This window comes from Dreissena polymorpha, chromosome 5, assembly GCF_020536995.1.
Source record: "Dreissena polymorpha isolate Duluth1 chromosome 5, UMN_Dpol_1.0, whole genome shotgun sequence".
Taxonomy (NCBI): domain Eukaryota; kingdom Metazoa; phylum Mollusca; class Bivalvia; order Myida; family Dreissenidae; genus Dreissena; species Dreissena polymorpha.
The window spans coordinates 2,250,550-2,265,386 of NC_068359.1; the positions used below are offsets into that span (position 1 = coordinate 2,250,550).

The 14,837-nt window shown below is 35.0% G+C and overlaps 1 protein-coding gene across 9 annotated transcripts in view; it reads right to left on the bottom strand.

The window, feature by feature from the left end:
• LOC127832261 (serine/threonine-protein kinase TBK1-like) overlaps window positions 1–14,837 on the bottom strand; it is a 62,755-nt gene that overhangs the window by 31,112 nt on the left and 16,806 nt on the right. For 8 of the 9 annotated variants that reach the window (XR_008026760.1, XM_052357628.1, XM_052357623.1 and 5 more), the window contains 7 exons: window positions 13,432–13,561; window positions 12,019–12,109; window positions 11,560–11,650; window positions 8,433–8,504; window positions 7,751–7,908; window positions 3,092–3,202; window positions 2,128–2,307 (listed from right to left, as the gene is read on the bottom strand). Coding sequence is in view for 8 of the 9 variants with exons in the window: in XM_052357628.1 (XP_052213588.1) it covers window positions 2,128–2,307; window positions 3,092–3,202; window positions 7,751–7,908; window positions 8,433–8,504; window positions 11,560–11,650; window positions 12,019–12,109; window positions 13,432–13,561 (833 nt within the window). In the remaining variant the exon portion in view is untranslated. The remainder of the gene's footprint in view (window positions 1–2,127; window positions 2,308–3,091; window positions 3,203–7,750; window positions 7,909–8,432; window positions 8,505–11,559; window positions 11,651–12,018; window positions 12,110–13,431; window positions 13,562–14,837) is intronic. The other variant, XM_052357624.1, reaches the window with a different exon arrangement.

The window sequence follows — 14,837 nt, forward strand, 5'->3', positions numbered from 1 at the left end:
CAAGGTATCTCCCGCAACATATGCTAAGTTTGAGGATGGGTGCAAATTGGACGGATGAACATACTGATAGATGGACGGACGGAGGACAATAACACAAAACTAAGACAAAGGAAGGTTCTTATCAAGTTTAAATGAAATCCGCCAAAGCACTTCCAAGATATGGCTCCGGACACAAAAGTGCCGGACGGACAGCCGGACGGACAGCCGGACGGACGGACAACGCCAAAACAATATCCCTCCGCCTCTGGCGCGGGAATATATTCATACCAAGTTTGAAAGAAATCCGCCAAAGTGCTTCCAAGATATGGCTCCGGACACAAAAATGCCTATAGTAAAAAGCATTTTTTCAAGATACAAAGGGCCATAAGTCTGTTTTTAACAGATGGTGTACAATGCCATTTGGCGTGCATCATCCTCTTATGCATATATATACTCATACCAAGTTTAAATGAAATCCGCCAAAGCACTTCCAAGATATGGCTCCGGACACAAAAGTGCCTATAGTAAAAAGCATTTTTTCAAGATACAAAGGGCCATAAGTCTGTTTTTAACAGATGGTGTACAATGCCATTTGGCGTGCATCATCCCCTTATGCATATATATACCCATACCAAGTTTCAATGAAATCCGCCAAAGAACTTCCAAGATATGGCTCCGGACACTAAAAAGCATTTTTTCAAGATACAAAGGGCCATAAGTCTGTTTTTAACAGATGGTGTACAATGCAATTTGGCGTGCATCATCCTCTTATGCATATATATACTCATACCAAGTTTAAATGAAATTCGCAATTAGTCGAAAATAGAAAACATAACACAGACTCAAGCAAATCAGAACTGTACTTGTTAAACATACTCTTATTGGGGCTATTGTAGAGGCGGCATTCAATCGAAGGCATTGCTTGGTGCTTTAGGTGACATATTTATTGTTCTTTGTTATTTTTTGTTTAAATATTTGTAAACAATACATTGAATAAAGTGTTGCCTAAAATAGATTTTAAAAATCCTTTCACTTTCGATCGTGATAACTTAAATATCATTGAGGAATAAAAAGATTGTTCTCTTAAGAACAATGTATTCTCGTGTGGCTTTTTGAAACATCGATTGTGATTGCACAATTATGTCTGTAAATGTCGAATTCAATTGTTCAACACTTCAGAAGTGCCTATCAATATCTCCGTAATGAATCTTTCACTCACATCGTTAAGTTGTCAGCTTTTATGGGACCATGCACGATAACAACATATAATTCTTTTTTTTAACTTTAAAGTGAACACATCAGATCAAAAACATATGCTTCATGTTGCATTTGAAACAACAAAAATCAAGCGGGTATAGCAACGATCTCCTTTGTGCCTTGTCATCAGAAAATGAAAACAAACCATTTGAACGTTTCATACATAAGTTTCCAGTTCTTTACCACATTTGTATATACTGATAGCATACTCCTTGCAGTGCAACTACGGGTTTTCTGTCGAGGGATGGTTATTCATTGAACAATATGCTGACGTTACTCCTCACGTTTTTGAATTATAGACTTTCCCGTTTGTTATCGGGTTTCCTCATAAAATCTATAGACATGTCTTCAAATGCACCTATTAAGGATATCGATGTGATGAAGTACTGACGTCAAAAAAAAGTCAAATGAGTTCTATTTCGAGTATCTCCCATTTCGAAAACGTACTCATATATCGGTTAGAACGGAGAACAAACGTGCAGTCCATCGCCATTAACTTAGAAGTCAGACGATATTTAAAAGAACACAGAAAGTACAACTTTAGCTGTTCCAGCAGGATGAACACCTAACAATGGCATTTGGTCCTTTATTTATGGAAAAGAATCAATAGCGAAACAGTGGTAAATGGTTATTATCTGTCTAGTACAATCTTCAATAGAAAATCTGAATATTGCATTTCTTGTATTTAAATATAAGTTGATCTGAGTGCAAATGGCCCTATCCCTTAAACAGAGAAGATAACAGAGCTCTATTCAATAACGCATTAATTGCAAATATAATATCCACCCCGTTAACAACTGAGCTATCTTGTTCCGAAAGTCTGCTACATGTTATGTTAATATGATAAGACTACGCGACTTCTATGTTCCGCTATATCTTATATTTACTTACCATTCATTGTTCTTTAGGTATAACCGTATGTTTTCGCATGTCCCCGAATTAAACACGAGTAACGTAGTCATGTCGATTATATCGGAAACGGCTTGGAAATATGTATTAAAGTTCCAAGTCCTGGTTGGGTCCGGGTCAAAGAGACCCGCAAAAACCGGCTTCAGTAAACTCTTCAAGGACCTGGAAAGAACCAGTAGCGCGTTCAACAAAGTAAAGCTGGGTAACGTGTGATAAATTCATTTCAATGTCATAGCTTTTATAACTACATGGCTCTGAATCTGTTTTGTTTAAAACGTGTACAAAAGGCATACTCCGACATATATGTTATACAGATTCTTGATCAATATCATCAATAAATTGTTTTGACAATTTATTCATACACATTAATATAAGTAAAGCTAGGTATGATGCAATCAGAAAAAAATTAAGAGGATAAGCCAATAGCTTAGATTACAAAAGTTTGAACATAATTAAGCATGGCATGTTGATAAACGTATTCAGCAATAATCGATAGTGAGTTTTGATAGCACATTATCATAAAGGGTTGAACAATAGCTCATTATCATAAAGGGCTGAACAATATCAGCATACATTTTTATGAAACGTTTTAAGAAAGTGTCGATAGTTAGTGTCGATGTAGGCAATATCAGCATAGATGACTATTAAGCGTATTCAGCAATTAACGGAAGTTTGTCAATAGCTCATTTGTAAGAAGCCCTAGAAAGAGAGGCTGCGATTTTAAGTAACTACATCGTATATTCCATAAACCATATGTGTATCAAGTTCAAATCGGTCGTTAAAATAATGTAAATCAATAGAGATCAAGAGAAGCTTTTCAATGTTAGTATACATGAATACCCGCATTATCTTTTTGTCTGCTCTTTTAAGCGATGCAAACTTGCCTGCAATCGTGTGCATACAACCGCTATGATTGGTTACAATGAATGTGCAATTATGCTATCACCTGCATAAATACGACGTATCCGGAAGTTCTTTTGACCTCTCAATGGATCCATTGTGGAACCTCTGCGACCCAGACACCTCTCCGGAGGAGCGCTCGGATATGATCTTATACCTGCACAACAGAACACGCATCTTTGGTAAAAATAAAGTATTGAGGATGTTTACCTAGGTGTTTCGTTTTCATACATGCGTAACCCCAGTGCATAGAAATAAGATTGCTGAAAAATATAAGAAGTTATTAAAACAAGTCAAAAAGTCAAGTAAGAATGTATTTAAAGTAGAACACTCACTGTGTCTAATAAGTGGGTCAAGTTATAATTAGAATTTTTAGAGCGCAATTTAGGCCTGTTGTTTGAGTTATACTGTTCTGATTTAAAAGTGTAGGAAGACATGTGGGAGTAAATACCAGCTGTACAAAATTTCGACCTCAACACTTTAAAAGGTTGTAATGTACTTCTACTTCTATTTTGCAATATTGTATCGCAACAAGCGTTTCCGAGATGGAAATATATCCTTACACAAGAATCATCGTATATTTATAAATAATAAAAAAAATAAAATGCCAGAAATCAAAATCTAGTAATGGGTGTAATGACTACTTACAAATCAGAAAGTATTAGGCCTACCTTAATAATGAATATGCACTGTTATCGCTGTTTTCAGTGAATGTATTCTTTACTTATATCTGCGACTACCTTTAGCAAACATTAAGTACCGTCAGTCTTCAATACAAGGCAACAAGGGTTATATATTTATATATAAATATATAAATTTTTGCAAGTATAGTCTCTACGTTAATTATATTTTAAATGCTTTATTAAGGAAATAATAACATGTGGACGTGCGCGAATGTAATACAACTTCAACATGTTTCATAGGCTTATTGGTCGCAGCAGAAGCCAGGACATTATTACACTCATAGCATAAAGTATCAATTTCAAACCAAGGTCAATCATTAAACTTCCTCGAATAAATGAGGTTTTATAATTAACCAATATATAATTGGAACTCGTTTACGAGATGACTTGTAGCACGGAAAATAATGTCAGGGAAAATACAAGAAAATTCAAGCCCTTGTGATAAATGAAGGAGTTGTTGGCGAGAAACCCACATATAGTGCTCTAAAACTCACATTTACATGTCGGCTTAACATTTTACATATGCCATCAGAAATATGTCGTAAATTATGCCAACTATTAAAATGCCCGTTAAATGCTCGTCAAGTAACGTAATAAGTCACACAAAATAAGCTGTCGTAAAATGTAATATATAAATGTATTTAAAAACGTCAATGTTATGCAATACGTCAGTTGAAGCGAATCGTATAGAATAGTTTGCCTTTTAATAAAGTAAAACGTCATTAAAAGTAAGATTCTATTAAATTTACTGACCCAGTACGAGTTGACCTCAATTAAAAGTAATGTGCCGAGTTTGGAAAACGCACGAGGTTAACATAACAGTAAGAAGAAAATATTTAACATAGAAGAGCACACATGTCGTAAATCACGTGAACTTCAGGGGTCCGTCTTATCAAAGATCGCACGACATTGTTAACTTACGATTGCATTTTGTAATTAAACAAGATGCGTTTGTGAAACACAATGTCCCCTTATATGACGTTTGACCTTGTAGGATGACCTTTACCTTGTAGGATGACCTTGACCTTGACCCTTCACCACTCAAAATGTGCAGCTCCATGAGATACACATGCATTTCAAATATAAAACTGCTAGCTTCAATATTGCAGAAGTGACATTACATTAGCAATTTTGACCCATATATTTGCCCTTGAAGGATGACCTTGACCTTGACCTTTCACCACTTAATATGTGCAGCTCCATGAGATACACATGCATGCCAAATATCAAGTTGCTATCTTCAATATTGCAAAAGTATTCAAAAAATTAGCGATTTGGGCCACATATATTTGACCTCTGACCTTGAAGGATGACCTTGACCTTTCACCACTCAAAATGTGCAGCTCCATGAGATACACATGCATGCCAAATATCAAGTTGCTATCTTCAATATTGCAAAAGTACTCATAAAATGAGCGATTTTGGCGACATATATTTGACATCTGACCTTGAAGGATGACCTTGACCTTGACCTTTCACCACTCAAAATGTGCAGCTCCATGAGATACACATGCATGCCAAATATCAAGTTGCTATCTTGAATATTGAAGTACTGCAAACGTGTACATTAAATGAGCGATTTTGACCCATATATTTGACCTTTGACCTTGAAGGACCAGTCATAACATTTTAGGTCTTTATATTGACAAACATCTGCAATGGAAAGTACACATTGATAAAACATGCTCTAAAATAAGCAGTAAAATAACTCTACTAAAAAAGATATCAAATTATCTCAATTTTGATATGAAGAAATTATTTCATAATTCATACATACTAACATGTTTCGATTACTGTTGTACGACCTGGGGCAACGCTAATAAAACCAATTTAAAAAAAGTGAATATTTTACAAAAATGCGCAGCGAAAGTCATTCTGCAAAAGCCAAATAGAACACAATCCAAAGAATTGTTTTTACAGCTTAATTGGCTCTCGTTAAATAATAGATGTAAATACCACACTGCAATCTTGATATATAAATGTGTCAACAATCAGACTCCAGAATATTTAAATAATATTATAACTTTTTCTCAAAATCAAAAATATAACTTAGGATCTGCCACCCATAGCGATATTGTTAATACCAAAGCATACAGGTTATAAGAAACGAGCTTTTCATACCATAGCATGGATATTTTGAACAGTATACCGATTGGAATAAGAATGGCATGCTCTATCTCTGCTTTTAAAAGGCAATATAAAGCACATTTATTTTCTAATCAATAATATGTCATATGTTGTTGTTCTCTTTTTTTCTAATCAATGATATTTCATGTGTGTCTGTCTAAAAGGCAAAATGTGTGTTATGTATTGGTGTAAGAAAATATTGTTTAAATGTTTTACTTGTTATAGACCTATTTGTGTATGTTAGTGTAAGAAGGCCTCATTGTAAAAAAGTATTGATTCATCTGCATAATATGTATAATGCGTCATTGTCTTAATGTGTAATCTTCTGTAAATAAAGCTTTTATTATGTGTAATCTTCTGTTAATAAAGCTTTTATTATTATTATAATCAATAATATTTTAATGTGTGTCTATCTATGTGTGTTATGTATAGGTGCAAGAAAATATTGTTTGAACGTTATACTTATTATAGACCTATTTGTGTATGATATTTTAAGAAGGCCACATTGTAAAAAAGTATTGATTCATTTGCATTGTATGTATAATGTGTCATTGTCTTTATGTGTAACCTTCTGTAAATAAAGCTTTTATTATTATTATTATTATTATAAGGATGACATTGACCTTGACCTTTCACCACTCAAAATGTGCAGCTCCATGAGATACATATGCATGCCAAATATCAAGTTGCTATCTTCAATATTGCAAAAGGTATTGCAAATGTTAAAGTTGGTGCAAACCAACCAACCAACAGACCAACCAACAGACCAACAGACCAACAAACAGGGCAAAAACAATATGTCCCCCACTACTATAGTGGAGGACATAAAAATATAGGTGATTATAATTTGTATGTTTCAAATGGATATTTGACAGCTTCTTTGGAAATGAATGGAAATTTTCAACAAAAGTAATTATAAATGCGACGGTTACGTTTATATGGCGCTTCGAAAATTGCATCGTAAGGTGAGAATGTCGTACGATGTTTGATAAGACGGGCCCCCGGATTTGTACAAATATTTAAGTGTAAATAGCCACCAATCCTTAAGCTCGCGATTTTGTAAACGATGAAGCGATCTGATTGTCTGGTGTACCTACAATTTGTATTTGTTTATTTTTATATGAGACATAAATGGGTCTTTAAGTTAATGAAACTTTGTCCAGTTGAGTTAAGATCGATTTCATGCAAGGTCGCCAATTTAAATTTGATACCCCGTGCACATTGCAAGCAGCCGACTGAAGTTTGAACTTGAGACTTTAGTCGCGCATTAACAGTAACGTTATACAGAATTAAATTACTTAATAGAGACCCTTGTATCATTGCATGTGACTAACACACCGGAAGTATTAGGCCATGAGGTTGAACTTCAGACGCGTAACGCAGCATTGGAACAAAGGGGAATTCGTATCCATGCGTGAGGCTGAAGAACCCAGAACAAAGAGCAATTATGGAACATGAGGCCGCCACCTAAGCTTCTTTTCAGCAAAAGTCTAATCACTCCAAACGATAAAAAAACCCACAAGAAGAAAGCACATGCGCGTAAATCAAGTGAGAGTATACGACGGTGGTACTTAAAATATCAAACATCAGCAAAATGGATGAGTATGCGTAGTTAGGGCGATGATTGATACTGCTTTAGCGAGTCATTCAAGGTCAAATGCAAAACTACTCAATCCGACTCGTGTTTAAGTTGAAACGCTTTAATGACAATAGTTAATGATATCAAGCAGGAAATTTCTATGAATATGAAGTCACATCAAGTACATGCTGTCTAATTTATCATTCACACAATACAAAATCAAGACACATATGACTCAATGAAAACGTGCACATAAGCACCAGACCAAAACAAACGATTTGAATATTTAAAATAGCATAAAAATTGTCATACTTACATTGTTTCCGAGTCACTTCTGCCGCCAAATGCTTGGAAAGGCAAACGACCGAATGCCACGTGGTAGAGCGTTACCCCTAGCGACCAGAGGTCAACGGACGCCGTAAACTCGCTATGACCATGCTGCCTTAACACACCTCGTTGGAACATATGCGGGTGCTGAAAAAAGAGCATTAATTGTTCGCAAAAGACCGATGCTTTCATGCGGGGTACCGAATAGTCATTAATTTTCGCAGTAAATAATGTTTGCTAAAATACTAAACACGATTGTAGCTGAATTCTATTTTTGAAGATTTCACATAATGGATTTCATTTGTCACGTTACGTTACCTCCGACAAATATAAAGCGACACGTTTGACCACGAACATTGATCATTTTAAGGTATTTTGGCAAACGTACATGGGGGCGGTATAACTGTCCAAGTGTCGCAAAATTCGTTATCAATAAACATTTATATCAATGAAACATTCGTAGTTGGTTTCAAAGACGTTTAGGTCCGGGTTACACGAATGTATTATTGTTTGAAAAATCGAATCATGTCTCAAAACGTGCCAACACCAATACTAAAAGCTGTGCTATTGACTTAACCCTTTGCATGCTGGGAAATTTATTGTCTGCTAAAATGTCGTCTGCTGAATTTCTACAATAAGCATTTCTTCGATTTTTTTTCAAAAAATACTATCAGAATAGCAAACAGTTTGGATCCAGATGAGACGCCACGTTCTGCAAAGGCCTTCAAAATTCGGTTCCCGCGCTGAAAGGGTTAAATCATTTAGTGTACTATGAACTAACGCCATTGTTTACACGTTGAACACAAACAGTCTATTGAAGAACAACAATTATCCCAATCGTATATAACACCCATAACGTCATTTACTTAGTTTAAACCTATTTATTTTAGCTCGATTGCTTTGAAAGCCTAAGACTTATTTGACACTCTCGAGTCCGTTTCCATGGGAGTAGAACCATTACTTGGTGTCTATGGTGAATATCTACAGAACGCCCCCACAATAGGGATCGAACCCGTGACCTCCCTATCGCTAGCCGGACACCAATAAGTTAATTCAAAACTGGTCAACTTGTTTTATGTTCAGGTGGTAATGTTAAGATAAATAGGTGTCAGTTAAATGTTTGTGACGCCAAGCACAGCATATAGGTTCGCTTGTTTGATTCGTCAATTTGTGGGTACTTGTTTTTAACACAAAATAAAATTACGTTAAATGCATCTTGTTTCGAGTGATTTACATTGAAAGTAGTTACAGAAAGGAAGTTTAGAATGGCAGATGTTTAATACATTGTATTTTTTTAAAATTAATATGCATATCCTTGATTTTTTTTATTCACAACACTCAAATATAACTTTCGCTGTACTATAGGCGGACATCCGTAGTACATTTGTGAAATACTGATCATTGAGGAATGCTATGCATGCCCATTGCCCATCCACTGGCTATTAACAACACTACGCCTACAGAAACATTTCAGGGTCGCGATTTGTGACATATGACTCGCTTGACAAACGCCAACGTATGGAGGCAGTCTACAGTTTTGTAGCCCTATTTGCGCATTGGCCCCGGTCAATTTCCTGAACATAAGGTGTATGACCTAAACAAAATTGTTTTTTGACTCCAGGAGCTTAAATGTAAGTACAAATGGTCAATATTCTAGTAATTTCACTTGTTTTCAGTAATTCGAAACTAAGTTACCCGAATTTTAGTCAACAACAACAACATGCTCAGTGAGATGTAAACAAATGTACTTCCTGCTTAAAGCAGCCGGCATTTGACAGATTTCAACGGTGGGTTTAAATAAGTTAGCAGTGCAAAAAAGTTCAATGGTAATGACCCATTTTGTTTGGCTCAGTTTGAAAGCTTTTGCTGTGATAGTGCAAAGCATGTTGTCCACTGTGTGCGTATACTTACCCGGAAAGATAAATGTGATTGCCGGGTTTATCTGAAAATCGGGTTTTTAGGGGCAAGTTTCGAGACCTCCGAAAAGGTCTATTTTACATCAGATACCAGTTTAAAGTGCTTTTTCTGCATTGTTTTGTGCTTTATTTGCAAGCTGTTGATGAGCTGCACTGAATATTGTCTGAATCTATTTTCAGGTTGGGACTGAAGGCCTTGTTTTGAGGGTGTTTTGCAGACCAGTGGTTGTCGGCCTAGGGATTTTCAAGAAAAACCGTAGACTGCCCCCTTATTATAGTATATATAAATAGATGATCATCAACCCACAGTTGGAACACCCGATATTCTAAATAAAATATCGTAATCAACACACTCACTCAACACACCTACAACAACTCAGAGGTAAACCGGAAAACAGACGTTGAATACTTTATTGACCTAGTTAAGCATTCAAAACTGTAGTTCAGTTATTTACATAACTCTTCGTTTCGCTTCCAGTCTATATGTAAAATAACGGTGAATCCTTGCATGTATTTAAGTTTTAATTCAAACAAATGACTAGTATGTATTTTTAAACAAATCAGTTAACAGGCGTCCAATGTCTGCTAATCTATTGCAATTTCAGTTCCGTATCATACATTTCATTTGGGAGAGTGATTGTGTTTATTGATGTTCCAGTTTCTGCTTATGTGTTTATGTTAGAATTTTAAAGTTTTAAGTACTTGCGTTCCATTTGTTACAGTATGTTATATAAACGAACGGATTCAAATAATAAAGTTGTTATTTGTGCTTGTTATATTTCACAATATAAAACCGCACACTTCGTGATTACACGTTTTATGTTTGAGCAAAAATTAAAAAAATCTATTGTGATTGAATGTCAATGTCGTTTTTTTTATATACATGTACGTAATTTGACATTTTAATAACTAGACCGTGACGTGACTGGTTACTAACTCTAAGTTTGTGTTATAAATACATACGTACAAAAATAACTTTCATTTCAAAACTTACTTGATAACCAAATATCTATATTTGAAAAGGGTTGAATTACGGTGAGCAATCATTATCGTACCATTCGATACGCATGTTTGTTTTGCCTACATACTCATGAGCGGTAAAGACTGTCTAGTGTTTGAACATAGATTTTTTCATTTATTATTCATAACAGTTACATATAGTTTTCAATAACAAAATATGAAATAACATCGTGTCTTGTCGTTGCTTAACAACAAGGGGGAGGGGTGATCACTGATCATAGCTACATACTATCCAATATAACCACCTACTATCGTGTAATATAAAGGGTACTATTTTAAGTAATGACTCTTCAAAAAGATAGGTATGTCAGGTGAATCGTATTTGCTTACTGAATCAGCTTTGGTTACTTATAAATGCGTAGCGACGTTTTTTGTTTCTATGTTCATTCATTATAATACACCAAGCTGTTTACAAGGATATTACAAATGATTGTTACCTTATAATGTGTTTGAATGAACCCATTTCATAATCTTACACAAATATATTAGCTAGTGACACACTTGTAACTTTTGATTTTTTTTCACTACTTGCAAAGTAAGTGTATTATGAGCTTTCGAGTTAATAACACAATTGAGTCCCGAATAAGGCAAAAATAGGCACGCACATAAACTAAGAAGTAACATTTGCGCAATAAAAACTATTTGTATATCAATGCGCACTGCCTTTATAATGGTAACACTTAATTTTTAATACAACTGTGCATAAATTACAATTAAATTATAACCCAGTACATTTAAAAATACATTTTTAAGTTAAAGACAAAACATACATGAATCTTGTTAAAGGTACGAATTATACAAAACATTTCGAATAAACTTGGCTTAAATACCAGGAGCAAAAATAATATTCGACGGCACTTACGATATATTCTTCTGTTCCATATATTGACATAAATGTTTCGTCTTCCCCGAGCTCTCGTGCGGCTCCAAAGTCGGTGAGCACGTATGTTGAACTGTGCATGGTAGAAGTGAGAAGATGGTGATAATGCGGTAATAATGACGAGTTTTTACAAATTATCTATACGGTTCCCTCATTTATAATATAATGTTCTACAAGCGGTGCACCATGAACTGGGTCGGTATGTTCTTGCCAGTCAACGACTTTTGTTGGCCTGACCCATAATAAAAACATATAACTATTTGATAAAAAAGGGGGTTTTCACCGTATACATTACGGATCATTTGGATTTATGATATTGAAGATGTGTTGTTTTCGGGACTTTGGAATAACTATGGACTAATGGCCGTTCCATTTAAACTGTTTTAGAGTGTAAATAAGATCATATGCAGTATATGAATACCGGTCTCGGTTGAAACCTACCTGCCATTACTTTCGATTCTCTTCAGAATGTTGTCAGGCTTGATGTCTCTGTGTACGATATCACGTGAGTTCAGAAACTGAAGCCCATGGGCTGAAAGCGCAAAGAAAGACACACTTGTTTGAAGTGAGCACTTAATGACGAACCAAGAGCTGGAAGTATCACGTCAACGTCATTTAAAATGTTCATAAAGACATTCGGTTCTCGATTTAAAAAGGTACTATTTAAATAATGTTTTCTTAACTCCAATGAAACTTCATTCAATTTCAAATGTAAGTTTTAGACATGCATCATTAACTTTGTTGTGTTTTTGGCAGATCACCGAGTAGTAGAGAGAAATTAATTGTGAGGTTTCATTTCACAGTATTATGATTGAAGGCAATAACCGACAAATCACCTAATATCATATTAAGGTATAAAGCAGGCATAAAATATAAAACAGTGTATTGTATTGTCGAAACAAACGATCAAATGACTAATATTACTTGTTACAACACTAGTATTATTGTGTCACATCTGCAAAGCCGATAATGGTTTTTGCATTATCACATGTTGTTTACTGTGAGAACATGTTTTAGTTACTACAACAACTATATATTGAGATATTGTGTAGTTTGCAAACGTACATCATGTACAATCAAAGCATTATGATTTGGTGTGACATATCTTGAGATATATCGTTAACATTGAAAACAAAAATAGGCATATGTTCAATTACGGATTCAAAGTCACAAGTCTGTTGATAATATTTAAAAATAAAATGAAAACGCGTAGTTGTGCTCCACATAAATCTGTTGATAAGCTGTTTTATAACATCATGAATATATATAGACACGATGAAACAGCTCTTCACAACAATTTATTCAATGTCATATTCATATACATTACCCATATGTTCCATTATATTACCTAAGTGGCAAGTGTGTGGATCATATTTAAAAATAGATTGTAATTATGTATTCGCAATTCAATAAGTTTTCGTGTACTACATAAATTTGTTGACCATATGTTTTATAAATTATTGTATATATATAGACACAATACAGTTTTGCACAGCAATTTATTCTCATATTTAAGTAAAATTGATCAAAACGTATACACTACACGTACTAATTAGTTGATCAGACTCGGACATGAACTTTAAGGCACCACATGGCATTTATCAAGTTTAATTACGGTAGATCTGATCATAATGATAATGATCTCAACGAACGTGGTTAAGGGGAAATAGATGGTCCCTTATTGGCCTCAATACGGCAAGGGCTCAGTGTTTATTTTTTACTTGACAAGAAGAAGGGCTACAAGTGTAACTTGTGAAGTCGATTATTATAAACACATAACAGTTAATACAATAGATTTACATTAATTCATGCAATAACCTGCACAGAGGAATAAACTATATTCTGAAAACTTACAAATATCTCTTAGAAAGGCTAAGAAATCTTCCTCTGAGAATCCATAGTAACAGACGGGAGCCTGTAGCTGATTGTTCACACTTCCGCCCGCGCAGTACTCCAAAATCACAGCCGGCTGGTCTGACTCGGCCTGAAACATAATACGCCATGAGCTTGCTTGTAATGATACTACTTTGTGTATGCAGCTTGCTTGTAATGATACTACTATGTGTATGCAGTATGCTTGTAATGATACTACTATGTGTATGCAGCTGCTTGTAATGATACTACTATGTGTATGCAGCTGCTTGTAATGATACTAATATGTGTTTGCAGCTTGCTTGTAATGATACTACTATGTGTATGCAGCTTGCTTGTAATGATACTACTATGTGTATGCAGCTGCTTGTAATAATACTACTATGTGTGTGCAGCTTGCTTGTAATGATACTACTATGTGTATGCAGCTTGCTTGTAATGATACTACTATGTGTATGCAGCTTGCTTGTAATGATACTACTATGTGTATGCAGCTGCTTGTAATGATACTACTATGTGTATGCAGCTTGCTTGTAATGATACTACTATGTGTATGCAGCTTGCTTGTAATGATATTACTATGTGTATGCAGCTTGCTTGTAACGATACTACTATGTGCATGCAGCTTGCTTGTAATGATACTACTATGGGTATGCAGCTTGCTTGTAATGATACTACTATGTGTATGCAGCTTGCTTGTAATGACACTACTATGTGTATGCAGCTTGCTTGTAATGATACTACTATGTGTATGCAGCTGCTTGTAATGATACTACTATGTGTATGCAGCTTACTTGTAATGATACTACTATGTGTATGCAGCTTGCTTGTAATGATACTACTATGTGTATGCAGCTGCTTGTAATGATACTACTATGTGTATGCAGCTGCTTGCAATGATACTACTATGTGTATGCAGCTTCTTGTAATGATACTACTATGTGTATGCAGCTTGCTTGTAATGATACTACTATGTGTATGCAGCTTGCTTGTAATGATACTACTATGTGTATGCAGCTTGCTTGTAATGATACTACTATGTGTATGCAGCTTGCTTGTAATGATACTACTATGTGTATGCAGCTTGCTTGTAATGATACTACTATGTGCATGCAGCTTGCTTGTAATGATACTAATATGTGTATGCAGCTTGCTTGTAATGATACTACTATGTGTATGCAGCTTGCTTGTAATGATACTACTATGTGCATGCAGCTTGCTTGTAATGATACTACTATGTGTATGCAGCTTGCTTGTAATGATACTACTATGTGTATGCAGCTCTATCAACTGTATAGTTCTATCAATACAGTAATGAGCAAGAATTGGCGATATTAATGATTTTTTTCATTAATAATACATGTATGAACAATGCATGTCTATTTTAC